At 47.8% G+C, this 26940-nt stretch overlaps 1 protein-coding gene and 1 long non-coding RNA gene across 9 annotated transcripts in view; one reads left to right on the top strand and one right to left on the bottom strand.

Moving 5' to 3' along the window:
- The window catches only part of TFCP2L1 (transcription factor CP2 like 1), a 35601-nt gene extending 22121 nt beyond the window's left edge, over positions 1-13480 (bottom strand). Inside the window, exons 1-4 of one of the 8 annotated variants that reach the window (XM_073545309.1) lie at positions 13201-13480; positions 5583-5779; positions 248-324; positions 63-168 (exon numbers count right to left, since the gene is read on the bottom strand). In XM_073545309.1, the coding sequence (XP_073401410.1) occupies positions 63-168; positions 248-324; positions 5583-5779; positions 13201-13262 (442 nt within the window). In that variant the 5' untranslated portion in view covers positions 13263-13480. The remainder of the gene's footprint in view (positions 1-62; positions 169-247; positions 325-5582; positions 5780-13200) is intronic. The other 7 variants (XM_073545305.1, XM_073545301.1, XM_073545302.1 and 4 more) reach the window with 7 other exon arrangements.
- A 14-nt stretch (positions 13481-13494) lies between these two features.
- On the top strand, positions 13495-26879 carry LOC141049148 (uncharacterized). The gene is made up of 2 exons (XR_012220263.1): positions 13495-13653; positions 26075-26879. It is a non-coding gene; the product is annotated as an uncharacterized lncRNA (long non-coding RNA).
- Positions 26880-26940: the final 61 nt, after the last annotated feature.

Below are 26940 nucleotides of genomic sequence, written 5' to 3'. Positions count from 1 at the left end.
GGCAATCAGGGAAACTGCCCAGAATGGACACTGTATAGCAGATTATCCAGGATGGTACCAACCTAGATTAAGAATGCGATCGCCAGGTCTGCTCCATTTCCAACCCTCAAGCTGCTGATGCTCCGTATATTGCAGCCGCCGATCATGGAAAACTACTCGTATAATGCTCTAAAATATGAGAACTAGGAATCAATCATCTGAGTATGGGATGCATAGAGCCACAGAACAATCACCCCCACCCTTCTACCTTGATATTTTTACTACTCGGCTCTTGGTATTCTCCTAATTTTCTATTGTCCAGGAGGCGAATTTCGTAAGACTGTCCTGGAACAAATGAGACAAAACCTGGTTCAGCCTTCATTAGAAATGCAGTTACTGATTTACAAGACAGGTTTGCTAGGTCACATTCCCTGAAATGTCACAGCTGCTTCTACAATGTATCAAGAGGATATAAAATATGGATATTAATGACATGCTGTCTCGATATGCAAGATACACAGGATTCAACCGATGCAGCACGCAACACTCCACAGAAGCATACAGAAAACAGATCAGCCGTCCATGGACCTCAAGAGCTGACAGCAAACATCAGATGGCAAAAGCCACCCGACAATCTGCCCACCAGTTCATGGACAATACAAGTGTCCTCCATTCATCAGGTCAGACAAGAAACAAGGAGACCGCCATCAACTCATATCCATTATGGGCACACTACAGTTCATATTAGATGAATGGATAAGCCTCTTACATAGGGCTGCATGGGCCACAAAAGTTGACAAATATTTTTGCAGACTGACGTTCTATACACAGCTTATACTGAGTGGTAACAACGAATCACATCCAAGAGAAAAAAAAAAAAAAAAAAAAAAAAAAAGAGGTTTTCCATTTCGAAAAGGATAAAGCCATGAAATAAACAGAGGGCGCTAGTCAGATCTCCACATAGCGGGAGCTGCGCAGGACAGGACACACGTGTGACCCGTCATCACTCGGTAAATAGCCAACGGATCAGAGTGTTCCAGGTAACAAGCTATCCCGCCCATCAGCGACAAAGCAGTTTGCTATAAAATGCTCAATGCCTAGTAATTAAACTAGTACTGTGCAGTTACTGTGTTTCCAGATCAGCAGGCATATAATCGAGACAAGATGGCAGTAGCGCAGAACTAGTACCTGCGTGGTAACACCTCGCGAGCCAGCAAGAGGACACAGGACAGACAGGAGATACTCAGAAGTACCGGATCAATCTTTGAGAATTTCCACCTAAATTTAGACAGCGACCTGAGATGGGGTCTCTTATCTGCCATCCAAAGAGGGACAGTCAGCTCTGGGCACTGTCTACAGCCGAGACCTGCCTGACAATCTGACTGCTGGCAATATATTCCAACAATCCGTTCTCAGGTGGCAAATACATAGAAACCGTAGCTTTATCTATATGGATGAAGATCGTTATATAGGGCTGGACTGTAATTACATGACAAAGCCAGGAATTACACAGCAAAAGCAATCACATCAGTCACATGTCAATCGCGCTAATCAGGCGAGACTAGAAAACCCACCTCCCCGGACTGGAGAGACTCAGTCATGGCCAGTGATCCAACGCTAACAATTCATCTCACCCACATGTCACACGCACACTACACCCATGATTCTCCAATAAACGCAACATGCAACACATTAAAGAAAAAAAAATAAAGAGTTACTGATGTCTACTCGTGATCTATTCTCATAGTGTGGGGGTATCATATAGCTCTGGATCCCTACGAGCTGGTACATGAGAATGGACCCTCCTCCGGTAAATGTCTCAATGCAAATAGAGGGAGAAAAGCAAAATAGATACCTGTGAGAAGGCAGTAATTTTAGCATCACCTCCATATGTTGTACATCAGGACTTTCTGTACCCACCCACCTACACAAAGGTAGCAGGGTGCAGGTTTCTGAGTATCACTCAAGCAGGCCAATTCTTTCAAGTATAAGCTTTTCTCCACAGGGAAACAGGTGAAAGAAAACAGGTCAGAACTGGGAAAACAAAAGACTCCCTCAGATATGCGAACACAACAGGACACAAATAATAAAGAGCGGACGATGGAGAACGGTCCTGCAGAGAGACGGGGTGAGGTCATACACAATACACGTGATCCCCAGGAATGACTGCATTGTATCAAATTTCAAGTCTCTGGAAGTCTAATCCCCAGGAAAGGCCACATGTCCGTTTCTTCAGAGCCCACTGAAGGCCAAACATTCAGGGCACTAGTCCCCTCCGTGCTACGCCAGGAGCCGCAGGTACAGGAGGTTCAACTCATTTTGCATTCTACCATTTGTGGGGTTTTTTGGAGCCAGCCATATCCTGACATTAATATTATTGTATCTGGTCAAATACAAAAATTGAAAATCTGTTACTTAGAACCCTGAAGAAACTGTGGTTTAGATAAGTGTACTTTTAGGAGACACAATGGTGGGTAAAAGCTTCTCATCCTCCATACCAGCTGACCACCTGTGGCTCTCCACCACTTCGGGAGCTACAAGCCATAACATTTACAGCTCCGCAAGCTGAGGGAAAGTCAAAGGCTTCATGATCCTATTGAGACAGTCATTGCTGGGGAATCTGATTACTTGTGACTGACAGGCGCGGTACAATCAGGAATGCCGGAACGGGAGATGACAACTTGGCGTTGAGATGGAGTCTCCTGCATTTAAAACTCGGTGCAGGAAGCAACAAGGATTCCCTTCACCTCATCACCAACTCATACATATCCATTCCATCTCATGAGAAACTCTGCAAGGAAGGACTCAGTTACACTGCAAGTAGTAGAACAATGAGACAGCCCCGGACTCCTCGACCCGACGCAAAGACTCCCTGCATCTTTAAAAGGCACAGAATGCATGGGCAAGCTGAGGGCACAGAGGTACCGGAATTCTGCAACGCTGAACGTCAATGGGTAATTTCACACGGGTATTCATGAGGACGCCTTCACTGGTTACTATATTTCTGAGGATGGGACGCTGGTCCAGGGATTTATTCCAACTGGCATCTATTAAGTCAGGGATGAATCTTTTCCCCTAATATGGGGCAATTGGCATCTTTCTCCGAGTAGTGGGTGGCCTGTCTACAGCAACACACTAGGAATATAGTCTGATTTGATGGACATGTGTTTTCGTCAGCCATGTCAACTACGTACACCAAGTGTACACCGTCATAATGGCTTCATTTAGCCAGAACTACAAGAGCTCATTGGTGATGTGGAAGTGGATGCAGATGTCATTTGTGGTGTGAGAGGCAGAGGCCTCCAATGTATACTGGAGAGCAAGATGGCTGCTACTTTCAGAGCAGCTTGATAATGAGGCCAGAGGAAACTTTCTAAGGTATAGTTCTAAGCCGCCAAGTAGTTAACTGAAAGCCATAGATAACAAGTTCTCAACACTGCAAACAAAAACCCCATTCAGCGACAAAATGCTATCCGTCTCCATCTTTAGGGCTCGCTCACATGACCGTATAAATCGGACGAGCGCCATCTGATTTTTATCTTATAGGACCCATTTTATTCAAAGGGTCAGTGCAGATGTAAGATTTTTTTTCCATTGATAACCTGTGGGGGAAAAAAAAAAAACTAAAACAGCATGCTGCGATTTCACTCTGACATCAGATGGCTGTGAGAAAAAAGAAAAAAAAAAATGACCGGATGCCACATGGAACAACTATATAGCATATGATTCTTACGGATGCATTACAACTCTGTAGCAAAGGAAACTAAATGGTTTTAACACGGATTAATAGCTGCTGAGTAAGTAATGGATTGCACATGGACAGCAAGTAACATAAGTACTTTTCTGCATGAAAATCGTTCAAAGTTTGTTTGTTTTTATTCGCTGGTGTGACCCTAGCCTTACACAGTCCTCCAGGAGCTACTGAAGACTTTAAACTCTATATATTCAGCAAATATTTATCAGGATCCTTCCCTACATGATGTAGCATGTGGACCTTTGAGCTCTATACTGGATGATGCGACAATTAAGATCCACACAAAAGGAGAAACCCTTCATCTTGGGATAGAACTTAGGAAAAAATCCCTCTAAAGTCAGCAGCGTCCTACAGGGTGGTGCTCACCGTAACATACAATGGCCACAGTCCCGCTTTAATGCTCACTGTTTAGCTTTAGACTAGAACTGTGGCACAGACGAAGTCCACATTGTGGGATTCCAAACAAGTGCGGGTCTTACACAATATCGATCGCTAATACAGGAGGTTTAGGACTGAAGTTTGCAAAGAGCTTCAGCTGTTACAAGTGCTCGGACGTTGATATTGGCTAAAGGTTAAGACATAACACATGAACAATGAAGATTTAATCTGTCAGTAGCAGCTTCCAATGCCGACAGGTTCCACAGAACGTCATTGACTTGTGGCTTTAGGGATGAGCTCTGCTGCAGCAGCTTCATGAGCCGGACAATGGTGCACTGGACAGACAAACAGCTGGAGGGGCGACAGGTGCAACATTCATACAGAATGAAGATTAGACTCCATGAAAGTGGTTTATAAAGCAGAGCAATGAGGGACAGTGAAGCACTGGCACACATTTACAATGCAGAGAGCAGCACCCAGACATCACACGTTATGAGAAGGCCTCGGCACAGCAAAACACAAGAAGATTACAGCCCTGATGTTCTGCTGATTAAATATTGCATCTTAGAAAAACTGGAATAAAGACTTGTGAATCTGATCATAGACGTAATATTCCTAGCAAACTACATGAAGATGTATGCAAATCAGGCTGGACATGTGGATTAAATAGATCAGTTAAATGAGTCGATCATAACATGGGGCCAATATCTGAGTAACGTCTGTATATCTCTCCTTATATTGGATGCACCGAATTGCTCAATGATAATGCAACATTTCTTGAAATGGGATTACGTCTCATATCAGCACGACTAAAGGCGTAGAAATACCTATAGGCGCGCTACAGGGTAGTGATTGTAAAACATTAGAGACCTATCAAGGTTCAACTGGCTCAAGCCGACTTAAATTTTCATCAAGACAGTCGGCATTAGCAGTCACTTTTTTAGTTGCAACACATTTTTTGTTTGTTTTTTTTAGCAAAAGTGACGCTAAACAAGATGCATTTGTAACGCAAGAACTGCCACAAGGTAGATGAGGAGATATGTGCGCAATGTACAAACCACAGACACCTACAGTCCTGTTGCTGCATTGGCTTACACTGGTGGCATGAATGTACGACCAAAAACTAAAGGCTAGAGGAAACGATTTGGACTTTTCAATTCTCAACCGAAGAAATGAGCACGTGACGGGCGACACCGTGGGCTGGTGGACTCCCTTAAAATAACAGAGCTATGCACTACTGAGGTAAGGGAGAAGCTGGGAGATCGGTTCTGGAGGGTCGGCTTCTGTCCCATCCACCATAGAAGGTGTGAACAGCCATTTCCTTCAATAATTCGTGCATAAAAAAATTCTTAAATCCTGCAGGGGTGCAATAAAAAATATTAGTTTCAAACAAACAAGACAATTCATGATACGTTGTCGACAGGCTCATCTACTGCATGCACATACGACAGGGCCCGCTCTGGGCACTTACCTTGGTTGAGATAGGTCAAAGTCTCTTCATGCAGTTTAACAGCAGGGGAAGTAGCTGCACATAGGACATACTGGAAGGGGGGCGGCTTGGCATCTATGCCAGGGGAGAGATGAGAATGATGTTCCTCTTGCTTAAAAATTGGTATAGCCAAGACGTCACTGGAATGAAGAGCAGCATCAAATCTCTGTTCTCTTACACTAAACACAAATATAAGAGGAGAATAACACATTAAGTACATAGTGATTAAAGCAGAAAAAAGAAGCACAATGTGGCAACGAGCAGCTCAAAACATTAAGATGGGGCAAAAAGATTCTTCTCAGACCTAAAATACCCAAATCTGCATGTAATGAGAGTTCTAAGTACGGTACATCACAGCTCAGCCCAAACTCCCAAAATTTCATTTTGCTGCTCAGGAGCCAGGACATTACTCAGCAAGAAGCCTGGCAGCAAAAGCCTTAATCCACTTAATTATGCAGATCTGACGCTACAAGAAACATTCACAGCATTAATCCCCCTGCAGGAACCAACTTTATAAAATCCCAGCTTTAGTTTTCTTGTTCTCCCCTTTAACAAGCTCTGCGACATTAGCAGAAAGTTGACTTTCCGCATAACTTGTATAATCCAGAACATTGTGAAGATTGATGTTGGCTGCGCATGTATAAATGAAACATTTCACAAAGTGTGACTCGCTCGTCAGGAACGATCTGGTTCAAACTAGAACTGAAAATGAATATATATTACGCAGGATACAGGCAGGCATGCACTCCCTGACTCTGGGGCGTCACAGGCAGCGTTTCGGAGCCTCACACAAGTTCGTAACATGTAACACAACATTAGAAGGTGAAGCGCAGAGAGCGCTACAATTCTTGTAGGTTTCAAACCATTCCCTCATGGTCTACAAGCCCCACAATTGTCTGAGCTTTATTTTATATTGCTGGAAAACTGATTAAACAGAACATGAACTGTAACCGTCCCCAGGGTGAAGGAAACTTGGAAAATGGTTTACTCCATATTGATACATTAAGAATGAATCTCAGGAGCTCCAAAAATCAGAAGGATACCAAATCCTTAGGAATGCCCCCACACACAGGTTTTTTCAATCAGGATTTTGAAGCAGATCCCTCCAAAATCCACATCTAAACCAGTTTCAAAGGCCGGGTGCCCACAATCCAGAACTAGCAGCGCTTTGGAAGCAGAGCAGGTTCTATCGAACGCGGGTATATCTGCATGTGATCACTGAACCGTGCGGATTTAGCGCATCCAATACAGTCTACTGATGTAATTTCTGTTGCAGAGACTAGAGTCTCCACAAGAGAGATTGACATGCTGCGGTCTGGAAAGTTGCGCCGTATGTCCGTGGACACATAGTGGACATTGAATTTCTTAAAATACCACATCCACTCTGCAGTCACAGAGTCTGCTCCTAAATATGCAGCGTCCAACCCGGAGCGATTACTGATCGTGGGCACATAGCCTAGGCTCTGTTCACATGGTTTTTTGCTGTTTAATGCAAATTTCAAGGTGTGTTCCAGAGTACCAGCAAAGGCTATGAGATTTCAAAAATATTATGCTTTTCTGTTTCCGGACTGATTTTTGAAAACTGTAGCATGTCACCTTTCAGTGGTTTTTTTTCTCCCCCCCCCAACGAAACTAATGAGTATCAGGTTTTGCTGCGTTTGTGGTGCAAAAATAATGAAGTGGCATCATGATTTTTTTGGGGGGCACTAACTTTATCAGCATTAAAAACATGGAAAAAAAAACCGCAGTAGAAAAACGCAGCAAAACCGGCTTTTTGTAAGCAGCTTCTTTGGGCAGACTTTGCCTCCAGAAGAAAAAAAAAAAAAAAAAAAAAACAGTGGAAAAATGCAACATGTGCACATAGCCTTATGTGGATTTTAACGCTGACCTGCTTGGAGAATTCCCCGTAAAATAAAAACAAGCACGATATAACATTCTGGCACATTGTGCCAAAACAACATGACAAATTCCCAAAGATGCTTCACATTGTCTGTAATAGTAATTTGTGTTGCCCTCCTTACATGTCATTAATCAAGGAGGTGTCCGTGTGATTCTACACAAACTACAATGAATCGCCCCGAACACTGGAGCCATATTCAACAGCAATACATATGAAATGCCACCGCTGAACGAACATTTCAGGAATATTCTTTCCGGAAAGCTCTTTAGGGCCACAAACGCAAGTTACTACCTATACACAGGATGGGTGACAAGCTAAAACGCCCAGTGAATGGTCGACCCCCCAGACATTCTCCCATGACATGGCGGCCGGTTTTCAATGAGCTCAGAACATTGCGGTGATATTTCCTTTCACGTCAGGAACATTAATAAGAGCCATTACACAGTGACAAGCACGGGGCGGTTATCATACAGATCTTCTTCTGTTGGAGCCAGATTTCAGCTGCGGGACACAAGAGGTGACAGGAGGTCACCATGCATTCAGCTCATGCTAGATCAGGACACAGACATTGGCAGCGCACAACCCTGGCATGGCTCCTCAGCCTCAATGGAGCATGAAGGACTGAAATAGATCTGGCAATGGGCATGGAAAAGTCAACCTTCAGCTGCATTGGCCCATTACCCTGCCAATAACCAGGAGAAATTAGTTCCGATTGGCACTAGCTTGGGGACATAGCTACACAACTTGGTACAAGGATTACACATGATAGAGAAAAGAATGATCAATGTAAATCAAACTGGAAAATCAAATCACAGGCTGATCCAACTTCAGTGCAAATTCCACAAGACAAGGAAATGATGCTCAGTAGTGTGTGTGGCTGCCAAGTGTCTTTTTTTTTTTAATTTATGTTACTCATTTTATATAACACTAATTCCACAGCGCTTTCCAAACATTATTAGCGCTGTCCCCAATGGGGCTCACAATCTAAATTCCCTATGAGTATGTCTTTGGAGTGTGGAAGGTAACCAGAGAACCCGGAGGAAACCCATGCAAACACATACAAACTACTTGCAGATGTTGTCCTTGGTGGGATTTGAACTCAGGACCCCAGTGCTGCAAGGCTGCAGTGCTAACCACTGAGCCACCATGACCTCCATACAGTGACTGGGCATGCTCCTGATGAAGCGGTGGATGTTTTCCTGAGGGATCTACTCCAAGACCCGGACTAAAGCATCAGACAAATCCTGTAGAGTATGTGGTGTAACATGGCAGTTGTGAACGGAACAAGACATGATGTCCCAGATGTATTCTACTACATTCAGGTCTGGGGAACGGGTGGGCCAGTCCATAGCATCAATGCCGTCATCAGGCAGGAACTGCTGACAATTCAGCCACGTGAGGCCTAGCATTGTCATGCATCAGAAGGAACCCAGGGCCCACTGCACCTGCATATAGTCTCACAAGGGGTCTGAGGATTTCATCCCAGGACTTAATGGCAGTCAGGGTACCTCTGGCTAGCACATAGAGGGCTGTGCGGGCCCTCCAAAAAAAATGCCTCACCACACCATTACTGACCCAGTTGCAAACTGGTCATGCTGGAGGATGTTTCAGGCAGCAGAACATGCTCCACTGCGTCTCCAGACTGTCACGTGTGATCACTGTCATCCTGCTCTTATCCATGAAGAGCATAGGGCGCCAATGTGGTATCTGCCAATCTCAGTGTTCTCTGGCAAATGCCAATCATTCTGCACGGTGTTGGTATACAAGCACAACACCCAATTGTGGACATCAGGCCCTCAAACCACCATAATTGTGTCTGTTTCTGACAGTTTGAGCAGACACATGGATATGAGTGGCCTGCTGGAGGTTTTGTAGGGCTCCACCTGTTCCTCTTTGCACAAAGTAGGAGTCAGCGGTCCTGCTGCTGGGTTGTTACCCTCTGACAGCCCCTCCTCGTCTCCTGGTATCTGCTCCATCCTCTGGACACTGTGCTTACAGACACAGCTAGCCTTCTTGCCACAGTCACATTGATGTGCCATCCTGTATGAGCTGCACTACCTGAGCAACTTGTGCCTCATGCTACTGTACCTCGAGGGGTGAGAGCAATGACAATGCAAAAATGACCAACACAGCCAAAAAGGATGAAAACAGAGAAATGGTCTGTGGTCACCCCGTGCAGAACCACTCCTTTAGGGGGTGTCTTGCCAACTGACGATCATTTCCACCTGTTGTCTGTTGCATTTGCACAACAGCAGGAGAATTGATTCACAATTGGTGTTGCTTCATAATTGGTCAGGTTGATTTCACAGACGTGACTGACTTGGAGTTACATTGTGTTTAAGTATTCTTTATTTTTTTTTGGAGCAGTGCAGTCCATAAATCCCAACACCATCTTGCACTACTCCCGGTAGATCACCGATCACAGATGCAGCATGGAAACAAATATACTGGATTATTAATCATGAAATCCTCCATCCAGTTGGTTCAAAGAGCACCAGATAGCGGGAGGAGGCCATTGTGACCCAAATCCAGTGGCCACAGGATTATTAAAGCGGACCTGCAGATAAGGGGTCAATCGTGTTACTAACCTGCCCGGCAACAAATTAAATGTATTCCCCCCAGCAGTGTTCGGGATTTCAGTCTTGGGGGCGGCGCAGGATCAGTCATCGCGCTGAGTATAGCGAGCGGCTGTAACCGCGCCCCAGGCCTCACCGACAGCCAGATCCAACGCCGAGCGAGTGTCAGTCAGGGCTGGTTAGTGGCCATTCTGTATACTCAAAGCGTTGACTGAAGCCCAAACACTGCAGGGCTACGTGAGGTCACCAAGCAGGTTAGGAGCACTATTAGGCTGTGATCACACATGCGGGAAACACGGCCGAGTCTCGCATGTTAATACCCGACACTGCCACCCGCACTCGGGACCGGAGTGTTCAAACTACATGTATTGCTATGCGGCCGCACGCTCCACTCCCGAGTGCCGGTGGCAGTGCTGGGTATTCACATGCGAGACTCGGCCGTATTTCTCGCATGTGTGATCCCGGCCTCAGACTGCAGATTAACCCTATATCTGCAGGATAACATTTTATTCTGTGACAGGTTCCCTGTAACACGGCTCATGGGCAAGGATCTGTGAAACGAAGCACGCCAACTCCAAGGCCTCATTCAGACGTCAGTGTGTTTTTTACCCGAGTTTCAGTGTTTGGTCAGTGTCCGTTTTTTACATCAGTGATTTTCAAGTATTGATAAATCTCAAATCTTTCGCTCATAGCAATGTTAATCATGGGCAGCGCATGACTGTATATGGATGCCATCCGTGTGCTGTTCAGGATCTGCTTAGCCCTATACATGTGTATGGGGAATTTTGCTGTGGAAAAGTTTCTGATTTTTTGTGGACCATTTGGCTTACAAAAAAAGTATGATCATGTGACAGCCCCATAGACTAAATAATATAGGGTAAGTGTTCTAGGCTTGAAAAACTGAAAGAAATGGTACGTGAAAGCTGACAGCTGAACGACGGTTCACAATGATCTATGGAGGTTGCGTTGCAGAAGGCAATCAAGATAATCTCAATTGCACCAAATGCTGCACAACCAACTCCTCACCCCCCCCCCCAAAAAAAAAAAAAAAACAGCAAAAAACAGAACAAAGACAGCCCAAGAGATGTCCGACAGGACACAATCAAAAGAGACTTCAAACTGCACATTCACAAAGTGATAAGTGAGATGCTACATGTGGCTCAGCAGCACTCAATGTCAATGATTTTAGGGTGTATAAGAGAATATCCTGTGATCCTAACGTAGCATTACCTCTCGATAAATCCCTCGTAAGGCCACATCTCGAGTATGGGATCCAGTTTTAGGCTCTACATTTTAAAAAGGATATTTGGAAGTTAGAGTCAGTTCAAAAGCTGCAACTAGAGTATTACAAGGGATGAAGGCCTCCTATACGAGGAGAGGTTGGGAAATCTGGGCTTGTTTCGCTTACAAATAAAAGACGCCTCAGATCTCATTCATATGTATAGATACCTTGCGATCAATACAAAGGACTGGCACACGACTTATTCCTTTCAAAGACCTTACAATTCACTACCAGTGAGGGCAATGCTGACCGCTGAATAGGAAAGGGTTCTTTACAGTTAGAGCAGTCAGTGTGGAATGCCGACCACAAGAGGCGGTAATGGCCGACACTACAGTAGATCAGCATTTACAACGCAAGACAAAACGTTCGGATACTTTTATCACAAGTGGCATTGTTGGTTATAAACAATCTAGCAGTAGGGAGTGTGGAATTGGTGGAGAATGGACGACCTTAATAAACCCGAGTCTTTCTTGACTCTCTACAACTATAAGTGCCGCAGTACAGAGGGCAGACAACGTAAGAAGGCCAGTCAGTCCATGCAGAATATCAATCACCCAAAACTAAATGTATCTGACTTTGGATTTACTAATAAGATCATTACAGCTCCTTGTGGGGTCCCGCACATCAGAACTGGCCGCTCCTTCATTCCCGACTCTTTGGGCCGATCTCCAGTAGACGTCTTGACGGTGATGGCCGATCACGTGAAGAGGCATTGCGGAAAGTTCAGTGGTCACACCAATTCACCTGCTGCAGCCCCCCAGGAGCAACGTTCACAGCGTAATCTATTGACTCCATGTTTGTTGGACAAATGTGCCCTATTGACCCCTGAACATCTGATAACCCATCATGCATTTGCAGGTCAGGGTCCCCATTTCTATAACACAGTCCTCATGGTAAAGATAAAAGACGTCTATTTAACGGCTTCGGACCGATCTGGAGGAAGATCGATCACCAGGGCCAGGATTTATTCTAGAGGCTCCTACATGTAGGGGATGAAGCGCGGTACAGTGTCCCGGCAGTGACCGGCTGCGTTACCAGTAGCATCACTCACACGGCACTCGGAATTTTTGAGGTGATCAAAATTCCATTTTCCAAGCAGAAACCGCTCATTTTACCAAAGCTGAAGTGGTAAAAAAAACCTAAACCCCACTGAAAACATTGGCGATGCCAAGCAGACTATTACCCACAGCAGTGAGGTGAAAGGTTTTCAGAAATTTGTGAAGCGGTTTGAGTCTCTGCTCCACAATGACCTAAAGAATCCGCTCGCCGCGGCCGTTCAGTTGTGGGGTCACCACAATTTGCCGCCTGTGACTGATCTGTAAGACGAGGGGGACGTGAAGGTTACGGCGCCACACTGCGTCCAATGATTGTGGCACGTATCCGTCAACAAAACGCCAAACCTCCAGGATCTGCCGCCGGCGACAGCCTCGTGGGCCACGTTACATCGCAGGTCGTGCGCTGCAGCAAGTTTACGATAACTTGCCGCCAGATCACAGCAACTTTTCACCCCAGAGACTTTTTGCGCCCAAAGCAGCGATAACTTTAATCTGTGCTAAACAAGGATGAGTCCTATGAGTCCTATCATCACTGACCGGTGACTGAGGCCAGAGGAGGCTTCTGAGCGGCAACAAATACGGCAGCTGTGAGCGAATGGTCCCAATGGCGGAAACTACAGGGCAGGGCAGCCATGCAGGCGCCGCAGACCACCAGCGGAGACCCCTGAGCAGGGCGCCATCAGGAGTCCTCTGCCCTGACACACTGCACCGCGCCCGCAGCTGGGAGAAGTCTCGGGGGCACCACAGGGTCTCCTCCCCCGCACCCTCCTTCCCGGGCCGCACTCACCGCAGGAAGCCTCCGCTCGAGTGCTGGTTGTAGTGTTCAGGCTGCGAGTGCCAGAAGAGCATTTTCAGCAGACGCGGGATGAGCTGCAGATCCAGGGACAGCACAGACTCCAGAACCCCGAGCAGCAGCGGCACAGACCCTCTAACAGCAGCGGACAGCCCGATGCATGCCGCCGGCCCCGGAGACGATCTACAGCAGCGCCCCTCCTCTCATACCGGAGACACCGCTGCGGACCGTGCACCCCCGCAGAGCACCGCAGCCAGATCTACAGCACAGCCCGACCACTGAGCGACTGCGCTCCCCCAGCGCCGCACCGCGCCTATATAGCGGCCCGCCCATCAAGCGCTGATTGGCTCATTCTGCAGCGTCAATCATACAAGTCCTGCCCACAAACAAGACGTAAGACGTGCTGGACGGCGTTACCACAGCAACCAGAGGAGAGCGCGGAGCGCGGTAGGTACAGTCCTGGTATAGCGCGGACCCCGCCTGTACCGCGTCCCGATATAGAGGGGCCCCCGCCTGTACCGCGTCCCGATATAGAGGGGCCCCCGCCTGTACCGCGTCCCGATATAGAGGGGCCCGCGCCTGTACCGCGTCCCGATATAGAGGGGCCCCCGCCTGTACCGCGTCCCGATATAGAGGGGCCCCCGCCTGTACCGCGTCCCGATATAGAGGGGCCCCCGCCTGTACCGCGTCCCGATATAGAGGGGCCCGCGCCTGTACCGCGTCCCGATATAGAGGGGGCCCCCGCCTGTACCGCGTCCCGATATAGAGGGGCCCCAGCCTGTACCGCGTCCCGATATAGAGGGGCCCCCGCCTGTACCGCGTCCCGATATAGAGGGGCCCGCGCCTGTACCGCGTCCCGATATAGAGGGGCCCGCGCCTGTACCGCGTCCCGATATAGAGGGGCCCGCGCCTGTACCGCGTCCCGATATAGAGGGGCCCCCGCCTGTACCGCGTCCCGATATAGAGGGGGCCCCGCCTGTACCGCGTCCCGATATAGAGGGGGCCCCGCCTGTACCGCGTCCCGATATAGAGGGGCCCCCGCCTGTACCGCGTCCCGATATAGAGGGGCCCGCGCCTGTACCGCGTCCCGATATAGAGGGGCCCGCGCCTGTACCGCGTCCCGATATAGAGGGGCCCGCGCCTGTACCGCGTCCCGATATAGAGGGGCCCGCGCCTGTACCGCGTCCCGATATAGAGGGGCCCGCGCCTGTACCGCGTCCCGATATAGAGGGGCCCGCGCCTGTACCGCGTCCCGATATAGAGGGGCCCGCGCCTGTACCGCGTCCCGATATAGAGGGGGCCCCGCCTGTACCGCGTCCCGATATAGAGGGGCCCCCGCCTGTACCGCGTCCCGATATAGAGGGGCCCCCGCCTGTACCGCGTCCCGATATAGAGGGGCCCCCGCCTGTACCGCGTCCCGATATAGAGGGGCCCCCGCCTGTACCGCGTCCCGATATAGAGGGGCCCCCGCCTGTACCGCGTCCCGATATAGAGGGGCCCCCGCCTGTACCGCGTCCCGATATAGAGGGGCCCGCGCCTGTACCGCGTCCCGATATAGAGGGGCCCGCGCCTGTACCGCGTCCCGATATAGAGGGGCCCCCGCCTGTACCGCGTCCCGATATAGAGGGGCCCGCGCCTGTACCGCGTCCCGATATAGAGGGGCCCCCGCCTGTACCGCGTCCCGATATAGAGGGGCCCGCGCCTGTACCGCGTCCCGATATAGAGGGGCCCCCGCCTGTACCGCGTCCCGATATAGAGGGGCCCCCGCCTGTACCGCGTCCCGCTATAGAGGGGCCCCCGCCTGTACCGCGTCCCGCTATAGAGGGGCCCCCGCCTGTACCGCGTCCCGCTATAGAGGGGCCCCCGCCTGTACCGCGTCCCGCTATAGAGGGGCCCCCGCCTGTACCGCGTCCCGATATAGAGGGGCCCCCGCCTGTACCGCGTCCCGATATAGAGGGGCCCCCGCCTGTACCGCGTCCCGATATAGAGGGGCCCCCGCCTGTACCGCGTCCCGATATAGAGGGGCCCCCGCCTGTACCGCGTCCCGATATAGAGGGGCCCGCGCCTGTAACGTTTCCCGATATAGAGGGGCCCCCGCCTGTACCGTGTCCCGATATAGAGGGGCCCCCGCCTGTACCGCGTACCGATATAGAGGGGCCCCCGCCTGTACCGCGTCCCGATATAGAGGGGCCCCGCGCCTGTAACGTTTCCCGATATAGAGGGGCCCGCGCCTGTAACGTTTCCCGATATAGAGGGGCCCCCGCCTGTACCGTGTCCTGATATAGAGGGGCCCTCGCCTTTAACGTAAGAACATGCACACTTGGCTGGGGTGAGCATGCATTTGCGTGGGGTTGGGTATCTGTAGGCTGGACGCTCTTATGTGCAGGATGTCTATGTATACCCAGCCTGAGACTTGACATGGACTTGTCTGTACTGCAGCAGATAAATCATTGACCCCAGGGGTCTCCAGATGGGTCATCTATTCCTGGTGATTGGGGCTTTGGTTGAGACTCTTTATTTGCTCTGCTGATAATTCCCTTTTTATTGCTTTTCTTTTTTTTTCATCTGAGATTTTGCTCTTTGATCCTCGGTAATTGATGAATTGGGGGTTAACAATGGATGGTTTCATGACCTCCTGGATATGGACTGCTTCTCCTAGGTCCTTGCTCCCCTCCTCCTTCTCAGTGACAGCTGTTACGTCTGTTATGAGCTGACCATGGGGCCTGACTTACCTGCCCAGTGCAAGGGATGTGCTCCGGCCACTGCTGAGCGACTGAAACCGAAAATGTCCAACTCTTATTTTACACGTCATGGGTCTTCTTATCCCCTAAAATCCTAAATTTTACTTAACATTCTAGATTGGTCATAAATCCGAACAGCATCTATTGCATATGACCACAGCTGCATGATGTCTAATAGCATGCAATGGAGTCTGGTTCAACCCCCATGAAGCAATGAGCTACGTACTTCTATACAAGACACGAGAGGCACGGAATATCTCACAGCTTTATTATTATTATTATTATTATTATTATTATTATTATTATTTATTGTTATAGCGCCATTTATTCCATGGCGCTCTACATGTGAGGAGGGGTATACATAATAAAAACAAGTACAATAATGTTAAACAATACAAGTCATAACTGGTACAGGAGGAGAGAGGACCCTGCCCGCGAGGGCTCACAATCTACAAGGGATGGGTGAGGATACAGTAGGCGAGAGTAGAGCTGGTCGTGTAGCGGTTTGGTGGATCGGTGGTTACTGCAGGTTGTAGGCTTGTCGGAAGATGTGGGTCTTCAGGCTCTTTTTGAAGGTTTCGATGGTAGGTGAGAGTCTGATATGTTGTGGTAGAGAGTTCCAGAGTAGGGGGGAAGCGTGAGAGAAATCTTGTATGTGATTGTGGGAAGAAGAGATAAGAGGGGAGTAGAGGAGATCTTGTGAGGATCGGAGGTTGCGTGCGGGAAAGTACCAGGAGACGAGGTCACAGATGTATGGAGGAGACAGGTTGTGGATGGCTTTGTATGTCATGGTTAGGGTTTTGTAATGGAGTCTCTGGGTAATGGGGATCCAGTGAAGGGATTGACAGAGGGGAGAAGCTGGGGAATAGCGTGGGGACAGGTGGATTAGTCGGGCAGCAGAGTTTAGAATAGATTGGAGGGGTGCGAGAGTGTTTGAGGGGAGGCCACAGAGCAGGAGGTTGCAGTAGTCAAGGCGAGAGATGATGAGGGCATGTACCAGGGTTTTTGAATATTCTTGGGTGAGGAATGAACGGATTCGTGAAATATTTTTGAGTTGAAGTCGGCAGGAAGTGGAAAGGGCTTGGATATGTGGTTTGAAGGAGAGATCAGCGTCAAGGATTACTCCGAGGCAGCGAGCTTGTGGGACTGGGGAAAGTGGGCAGCCATTTACTGTAATTGATAGGTTCGTTGGGGGGGGTCACGTGAGATGGGAGAAAGATGATGAATTCTGTTTTGTCCATGTTGAGTTTCAGAAATCTAGGGGAGAAGAAGGATGAAATAGTGGACAGACATTGAGGGATTCTGGTTAGTAGGGAGGTGATATCTGGTCCAGAGATGTAGATCTGTGTGTCATCAGCATAGAGATGATACTGAAAGCCATGAGATTCTATGAGCTGTCCCAGGCCAAAGGTGTAAATGGAGAACAGCAGGGGCCCAAGGACTGAACCTTGTGGGACTCCGACAGATAGGGGGCGAGGTGAGGAGGTGGTGTGTGAGTGGGAGACGCTGAATGTCCGGTCTGTTAGGTATGATGAGATCCAGGATAGGGCCGAGTCTGTGATGCCAAGGGATGAGAGGGTCTGTAATAATAGGGAATGGTCCACTGTGTCAAAGGCAGCCGACAGGTCCAGGAGGAGGAGGACAGAGTAGTGTTTGCGTGCTCTTGGCGGTTAAGAGGTCATTGGTGACCTTAGTAAGGGCAGTTTCAGTGGAGTGGTGTGAACAGAATCCAGATTGTAAGCGGTCGAAGAGGGAGCAAGAAGCAAGATGGGAGGACAGTTCAAGGTAGACGTGTTGTTCCAGGAGCTTGGAGGCGTAGGGGAGAAGTGATATAGGGCGATAGCTAGATACAGAGGATGGGTCAAGAGAGGGCTTTTTGAGGATAGGTGTGATGGAGGCATGTTTAAAGCTTGAGGGGAAAACACCAGTTGTTAGTGATAGGTTGAAGACATGGGTTAGGGTTGGGATGAAGACTGTGGTGAGGTTTGGTATTAAGTGGGATGGGATCGGGTCAAGTGCACAGGTGGTGAGATGTGATCTTGAGAGTAGAGTGGAGAGTCGACCTTCTGTAATGGTGGAGAAGTTGATTTTGAAGGTGGAGGGCTGGGAAGTCGGGAGGAAGGGCTCTGGGGGTTGTTGACCAAAACTGTCTCTGATGTTATCAATCTTCTGCTTGAAAAATGAGGCAAAGTCTTCAGCTGAGATGAGTGGGGAGGGAGGAGGTGCTGGGGGGCGGAGGAGAGAATTGAAGGTGTTGAATAACTGTTTAGGGTTGTGAGACAGGGAGGATATGAGAGATGAGAAGTAGGTTTGTTTAGCTGTGGCGAGTGTGGTCTTGAAGGTAGTGAGGGACTGTTTGAATGCGATGAAGTGCTCGTTGGAGTGGGATCATTTCCATCTGCGCTCAGCAGCCCTGGAAACTCGCCTCAGCTCTTTGGTCAGGCTGGTGTGCCAGGGCTGTCTGTTGATTTTGCGAGCTTTGGTATGTGTAAGTGGGGCAGCAGATTCCAAAGCTACAGCTATTGTGGTGTTATATAGAGCGGCAGCGTCATCCGCATTGTGTAAGGGTATGTGCACACTTTGCGGTTTCTGCTTCGTTTCCGCAGCGTTTTTGGCTCTGCAGAAACGCAGCAGATTTTGCTGCGTTGTACAGTACCTTTATTTCCTATGGAAATAAAAAAAAGCTGTGCACATGCTGCGTTTTTTTCCGCGCGGTTTTGCTGCGGTTTTCAAAACGCAGCATGTCAATTGTTTGGTGCAGAAACGCTGCAGTTTTACACCTCATCCATTATGAGGTGTAAAACCGCAGGGCAAAACCGCAGAAAAAACGCAGATAAACCGCAGAAAAACCGCAGCACTTTGTCCTGCGGATTTCCTGCAGTTTTCTCTACAAAATCCACAGAGACAAAAAACTATGTGTGCACATACCCTAAGGAACTTATATCCTTATATCTGTGAGAGGGAGGAGGGATTCAGAGAATGAGTGTAGGTCAAGGTGTTTAAGATTTACTAAATAACTTTACTAAATAATGCACTTGAACACTTCAAAGTGGTTTGGATATTTTGGGATATATATTGGGTTCATAGACATTGTTAATAGATGTGGTCATGAAGGGTATTGGTGATTCTCAAGGTTGTGTTAAGCTCGGTGTATTTTCTTCTCCCTTCTGTGTCAAAGTCTTGTCAATATACCGTATGCAGGAGCTTCTCACACAATTACAATATCATCAAAAAGTGAATTTATTTCAGTTCTTCAATACAAAAAGTGTCTCTCCTCTATTCTGTAGAGTCATTACACACAGAGGGATCTATTTCACAGGTTTATTTCTGTTAATGTTGATGATTATGACTTACAGCCAATGAAAACCCAAAAGTCATTATCTCAGGAAATTATAGAATACTTTATAACACCAGCTTGAAAATGTTTTTAAAATCAGAAATGTTGAGGTCAGGCGAGTTTGCTGCCAATCAAGCCCCGTGATACTGTTGTGTGTACACCAGGTATTGGTACTTTTGGCAGTGTGGACAGGGGCCAAGTCCTGCTGGAGAAGGACATTTCCATCTCCATAAAGCTTGTCGGCAGAGGGAAGCATGAAGAGCTCTAAAATGTCCGGGTAGACGGCTGCGCTGACTTTGGTCGTGATAAAACACAGTGGGCCTACACCAGCAGATGACATGGCCCCCAAACCATCACTGATGGTGGAGACTTCACACTAGACCTCCAGCAGCTTGGATTGTGGCCTCTCCACTCTTCCTCCAGACTCTGGGACCACTGACCACAGTCCCAGTTTTTCTTCTCCTCGGCCCAGGTAAGACGCTTCTGGCGTTGTCTATTGGTCATGAGTGGCTGACACAAGGAATGTGACACTTGTAGCCCATGTCCTGGAGACGTCTGTGTGTGGTGTGAAGCAATGACTCCAGCAGCAGTCCACTCCTTGTGAATCTCCCCCACATTACTGAATGGCCTTTTCTTAACCATCCTTTCAAGGCTGCGGTTATATATTAAAATGTCCACAGGACAAGTCAAACAGAACTGGGAGATTGAATCGAAAGAAGCTGAAGAGAAAGTCCACGATACATGTGGTTAAAAATATACTTTAAAAAGGACGCACACCCAATGGTAACAACAGTATCAAAAGGTATTGTAAAAGCAGGGGAGAAAAGACAATAGTATCTCTGCAGATACTACAAAAAAAGAAACCGGCATATAACATGTAAAAATATATATATATTTAATAAAAATAAATCTCAACAGATGAGGTGGTAACCACAATGATAACTATATATTTATACTATAATCCCAAAGGGGCCACAACCTCATCTATAGATAGAAGCAGTAATTAACCCTAATAGAGGCAAAGTATAACAGACATGTTTTTGCCATGGTGGTTAGAATCTTGCAGGATATATACACAGAGTGGGGCAGAGTATAACAGACATGTTTTTGCCATGGTGGTTAGAATCTTGCAGGATATATACACAGAGTGGGGCAGAGCTCCCCGAGAGAGTGGCGTCCACAACTGGTGCTGTGAACCCACGACATGTGGTCAAAGGAGCTGTCAGTGGAAGAGAAACAGACCATCTTTTTAGGCTGAAAAGGTGAAGAAATCCATCAGAGAGCGCAGAAATGTTAGGAACAGCCAAATCAACAGTTTGGTGCATTCTGCCAAAAAGAGAGCACACTAGTGAGTTTGGGAACTCAGAAAGGCCTGGATGTTTCCAGAAGACACCAGTGGTGGATGATCACAGAATCTTTCCCATGGTGAAGAAAAAACAATTTACAACATCCACCCAAGTGAAGAACACTCTCTAGGAAGTCGGGGTCTCAGTATCTAAGTCTACGATAAAGATGAGACATCATGAGAGCAAATACCAAGGGTTCGCCCCAATGTGCAAACCGTTAATCAGCTGGAAATAGAAGGGCTGTTTAGACTTTACCAAAAAACATCTAAAGAAGCCGCCCAGTTATGGAAAAAACAAACTTAAATCAACCTGTACCTGAATGATGGGAACAAGAAAGTCTGGATAAGGCTTGGAGCAGCTTCTGATCCTCGGCACATCATATGTAACACATGGCGGAGGCGGTTTGATGGTTTGGGCACGTGTAGAGCTACTGCTGATGACCCTGCATGGTGTTCCCTTCTCCCTACATGGAGAGGCGCCGGCTTACTCACCGCCCCGGCTTTCTGGTCTTTGTGCGCGTCGCCTCGTTTGGTGTGTGCAACTGTATATTGCCAGGTCCCCTGTCCCTAGTCTGTTATAAATATTCCAATGACCTGTGTCCCGTTAGTCCGGTATAGGTTGTCCTTGTTTCCTGTGACCACTTAAGCAGTGTCCGTATCCTGAAACCGCAGTATCTGTACCCTGTGGCTGCATCGGCGGTGCCTGAACTGTAACTCAAGACCTGTTTGTCTGAACCTGATGCAAGTGACCGTCCTGTCTGCACAGTCTGAACCTGCCCCAAATTACGCCCCTCCAGGGTAGGTCCAATCTTAGGCACAGTGTGTCAGGCCATGGATCCCACTGAGCTCCATGGTTCCCTTCTCTTGGAGTTATTTGAATCGTTGTTTGGCCAGTATATGCGACAGGAAAAAAAATTTGTTCAACCACAGGTTCAGGATACTCAATCGGAATCCCTGATCATTGCGGTACCAGCCCAAGTTGCAGTACCTATGGTTGTGCTTATGCAGCCCGAAACCTATGTCTCTGAAGTGGAACCTGTCCTGTCTGATCCACCTCTGTTCTATAGGGATCTGAAGCAGTGCCGTGGATTTTTAGAGCAGTGCATGTGGCAGTATGAAATTTTTGGTCAGCAGATTTTCACCAATCCGGCCAAGGTGCGATTCCTGATGTCCTACCTAACAGGAGATGCCCTGGCATCGCTCAACCCCCCTATGGGGAAAAAGGGGCTTCTGCCACCTCAGATCTGCAAGCCTTCCTGATGGTCTTCTGAAAGGCCTTCAATGAGCTGAACCCAGTGTCCCCTGCAAAATCTTCCCTCCCCAGCTTCCAGTAGCAGACCAGACTGGTGATGCGTGTGAGGAAACTGTCCCATCTGGCTATGTCCTTTCAAAGACCACCCATTCCCCAGCCTGTTGAGGCAGCTAACTGTGCAGAACCCGTGAATGTCGGGTGTGTTTTGGCAGGCTAAACAGAAGCTGAAACTCTGTCATGATATGGGATTGCGGTATCGCTGCGGTTGTGCGGAACATCCCGACGTTCTTTAGTGAAGCCTAAAGATCTCCTAAACCTTGGGCCAGTGGGAGAAGCTGCCCTTGGTAGGAGCATTCCCTCTCCACAAATGACAGTATCTGTGGCAAGTGGAAGTTTAGTTTCGACTGGAGAGTTCGTTCTGCTAGCCGTGAAGTGTCTGTGTCAGATTCCCGTCGACAGCTCCAGAGTCCGGCGTGGGTGTTTTCTAGTGAAGGACGAGCCCTACTCAGAAACATTCAAGTCATGTCAGAGCAACTTGAGCTCTAAATCGGAGTGTTACATACTGAGAAGATCGGCTTCCATGATGTGCTGTCTGGTGTTCGCTTCGGCCGTCCAGAGGTGAGAACTCAGGTGCCTGTTCTGGTCTGGAGACCCCATGTGGTGCTTCTGTAGGGACAGCCAAGTCACAAGAGTTGTCTGATCCCCATACGTCCAGGTCAGCCTGCAGCGTTGCCATCTTCACCATCAGGTTTGCTAGTCGCCGAGTCACTGGGTGCTGGTGTCTTCAAAGAGAGGGAAGCAGGGGCGATGTCCCCACACAATCCCGACGATTGTACCAATATCCTGCCCCCAGGAACCTCCCCATCTTGTGGACGTGTCATCTTGGAGACCAGGCTGAAGATTGATCCTGAGCAGGTATCATTAGTCTGAAAGCATCTGCACTAATACAGGGTGCAGCGGACCCAAGTAAAATGGCAGCTGCACAGGTGCATAAATACCAAATGAAACAGCCAGCCTACAATCAGGGATTGGCCGTGTGATACACCAGTGCAGAAAAATAATCCGCATGTGGCAGTGTTCACACAGGGAATGCAGGGCTTCTGGTTCACAACCTCTTAGTAACACCATATAGGGGGGCTGCCCAGTGCCAACTAGAATGCATCCCGTGTGTAGGCTGGCTGTTTCATTTGGCTTTTATACACCTGTGTAGCTGCCATTTTACTTGGGTCCGCTGCACCCTCTATTAGTGCAGATGTATTTAGGCCTGTCTGGTTTGTATCTGAATTTTTTGGATTTTTTTTTTTCCCTCATTTTGAGGTTTTCAGGTATCATTAGTCTCTAGTAGATTGTGTGAAGAGAATGTCAAGGTGGTGGCATCTTCCAAGTCTCTTCAACCCTCCTACTAGGCGGAGGAACTCCAACTGGACTTTGAATCCTCTGGGGTGGTAACCGATCTCAGTGAATCTAGAGAGACTTCACTATGCCAAGTTCCTGGTACTACGCCCTCTTCGTCCTATGCTCAGGGTGGATTGATGGACAGAAGCATCCTAGTTGTGAACATCATGTCACTTTTCTTGTGAACAGAAGAAGTCGTGGTCCAGATGAGAAGTTGTTGGAGTCTGTGAAGAGGTGTTAGCCTCCAACTTCAATGCAGAGTCCTCACAGGTTTGAAGAAGAGGTGCCTGTGCATGGTGTCCCTTTCTCCCTCCATGCAGGGACACTGGCTTATTCTGGTCCCTGGCATGCTCCTTCTTCCTGGTTTGTGTGCGTGTCGCAGATTTCAGCGGCGCAAGCGTGCCCCTCCTCTTAAAGGGGCAGCGCACGCACATGGCAGTTTCCCCAGCTGATACCTGGGAGGCATTTTGATAATCACCTGCAAGCTGAAACCGCTTCAGTGATATCTGTACCCCATGACCGCATTGGCGGTACCTAAAGTGTGACCTGAGACCTGTGTCTCTGAACCTGTCCTAAGTGGCCATCCTGTCTGTACAGTCTGAACCTGTCCCAAGTGGCTGTCCTGTCTGCACAGTCTGAACCTGGCCCAAGTGGCCGTCCTGTCTTGTCTGGAATAACAGCTTAGACTCTTGGGGTCAGCTGCTACTGCCGGACGCCACCCTGGAGTGGCATTTGGCAGCTACCTGCCTCACAAGCCTGATCTCGCCACTAGAGGCTTCAGCGAACACTAAGGTAGCTGCTTAGTTATGCCCCTCTAGGGTAGGTCCGGTCTGTGGCACAGTGGGTCCACGAGCCACATGCGCCCCCACGAGCGTAACACCATGCATGTCTCCCAATGGCACCGAGTTGCTAGTGGTTATTGATCTGAATCTTATGTACAGGGTGATACTTTCTGTTCAGGTTCACACAAATGCAGGAAGGTTGATTGTCACAGGACAGATGGACAATGACTCAAAACATACTGCGAAAGCAAAGAGGTGGAATATTCAGCAATAACCAGATCTCAGTGCCATCGAGCTGCATTTCATATGCTTAAGACAAAATTTAAGGCAGAGAAAGCCACAAACAACCAGGCAACAACTGAAGCCACTGCAGTAAAGGCTGCAAAGCGTCACACCAGGGGACACCAGCGTTGGTGGCGTTCATGGTCTCCAGACTTCAGACCGTCAATGCTGCATAAGATTCTCTACAAAGTATTAAAACGTAACATTTTATTGAGGGGGAAAGTTAATTTGTCCAATTACTGTTGAGCCCCTGATATGAGGAGACTTTGTAGAAAAAATGGTTAAAATTCCTAAACGCTTCACTTGATATTTTTGTTCAACCCCTTTAATTAAGCCTGAAAGTCTCCACTTCAGTCGCATCTCAGTTGTTTCGTTTTACATCCAAAATAGTGGCCTACAGAGCTGAAATCACGAAGATTTGATCACTGTTCAAATATTTCTGAACCTAACTGTAAAGCTGCGCGATCCGTCATCCGCCAGTGCATGTATAGTCCATTAGGTGCATGGAGGATGTGGAGACAGGCGTATTGGTGTCATATAGAGCCGAGACTATCTTTAATCCAAAGCAGTTTCAAAATACTAGTAGCAGTTTGGAATCAAATAAAATGTAACGTTTAATCCATATTTATAAAAATCTTATTTAGAAGAACCAAACAAATAAAGTGCACCTGTGCAGACTCAACAAAACAAACAACAACTGTGCATCATATGTGGTATACTGCCATAAAGTTTGAATATCCAATATTTAAAAACCTATATCAATCCTTATCCATGGCATTTTATGGCAGTATACCACTTATGATGCACAGTTGTGTGTTTTATTGATTCTGCACGGGTGCACTTTATTTGTATGGTTCTTCTATATAATATATGGATTAAGAGTTACGGTTTATTTGATTCTAGATGTATTGGTGTGACCAGGTTCTGAGGAAAATTTAGAAAGAGGGAAGAGTAGGCTTAGTAAATAAAGTGAGGTGATAGACCTGTCTGTAACAAGATGTGTTTTTAAAGTGTGCTTAAAATTGTGGGGTCTTGTTATTAATCAGATCGTCTGGGGTAGTGCATCTAGAAAACTGATGCAGCATGAGAGAAGTCTTGGGAACGGAGCTGGGAAGTTTAGATTATGGGGGATATTAGCCTTGGATCAGTTTCAGAATGGGAAGGATATGTAGGGTGGTGTACAGATATGAGGATGAGATATAAAGCGGTGCAGCGTTGTGGAGAGCTTTGTGGGTGAGAGAGATGTGTTTATATTATACTACGTAGCGGATGGATAACCAGTGCAATAACTGGTACAGGGTGGAGGCATCAGTTTAAAGGCTGGACAGAAATACGAACCTGACTGCTGCATTCAGGATGGATTGGAGAGGAGAAAGTTTGGTTAGAGGGAGACCGATCAGTAGAGAGGTTGCAGTAGTCCAGACCAGAATGAATAAGAGCGATAATAAGAGCTTTTGCAGTTTCAAAAGTAAAAAAAAAAAAAAAAAGTCCGATCCTGGAGATGTTTTTAAGATGCAGGTAACATGAGTGAGTGATTGGATATGGGGAACAAAGGAAAGTTCTGTGTCAAATATGACCCCCGAGACAGTGTGCGTGCGGGGCATTGGGCTTACCACTCTATAACATTCAGTTATTATGAGCAGTCGTGTACCATGCACTATATGAAATCTGTAATAAGGTTCTACTAAGTGAAGTTTTGGTTGTCACTGATCGTTCTCCGTTCTCTCCCTGCAGGATGGAAACACAGTATTTACCCCAGAAGATCCTCGGTGATCGCAGTGTACGGTCACTGGAGGCCCCTGGGGTCCTTGATTCCTTCAGACATCATGAATGTACAGGTACAAAGAGTTAATGCCGACAGTTGCACAGCATTGTCCCGCGCATGTGTCCTATTTGCAGGGATGGTTTCTACCAGTTTAAGGGGCCTTGAATTCCATCATTTAGCATTGAGAGCATAAGACAAGGTCAAGCCCATGAGAAGATCACAAAAATTCAGTAACAACCCAGAATCTGTCACTTCCAAAATGAAAGAACCTTATTATGTTCACCCCCTGCCTGTTGTTATAGCTGAAAATATGAGATGTGATGTTGTACGGCCTCCCCAGGACATTGATCTTGTGCTCGGCTCAGGGAGATCAGTCCCATGGATCCCACCTCTGAGATGGACCTGGAGCCTTACCTGCTAGTGGCATGGTATCATTCCTCAAAACCATGTGACCTGGTCTCTAGTGAAGTCGGGGGTCTATCAAACCGGAGCAGTCAAGTGCAGATTATTGGTGCTGGATGGATACTGCTCCATATAGCACAGACAAGCGGTGTCTGAACACACAGATGATAGCCAGCCGAGCATGTTGGGCGGTGGGGATGTGGACAAGTCATGTGCTTGCTCAGGTTGCTGATGGCTGACAACATGGAGGGACGTATGTGATTTCTTTGACTCTTGCTGTGCAGTGATGATCGTCAGGGCTGCGGCTGATATAACAGTCATGTGCTCTGTGTTTTGTGGGTTATGTGCAATCATAAAACAGTTTGTAAAGTCTTTGTTCCCTTGGGTCCGTGTTGCAGCTTGGTTTCCACATTTCTCTTATTTCTAGTGAGCC

Source organism: Dendrobates tinctorius, unplaced genomic scaffold (genome assembly GCF_039654945.1).
Source record: "Dendrobates tinctorius isolate UK_male_01 unplaced genomic scaffold, ASM3965494v1 ptg000143l, whole genome shotgun sequence".
Lineage (NCBI taxonomy): Eukaryota > Metazoa > Chordata > Amphibia > Anura > Dendrobatidae > Dendrobates > Dendrobates tinctorius.
Note: the sequence above shows the minus strand (reverse complement) of the source record. Positions and strands in the feature narration are given on the sequence as shown.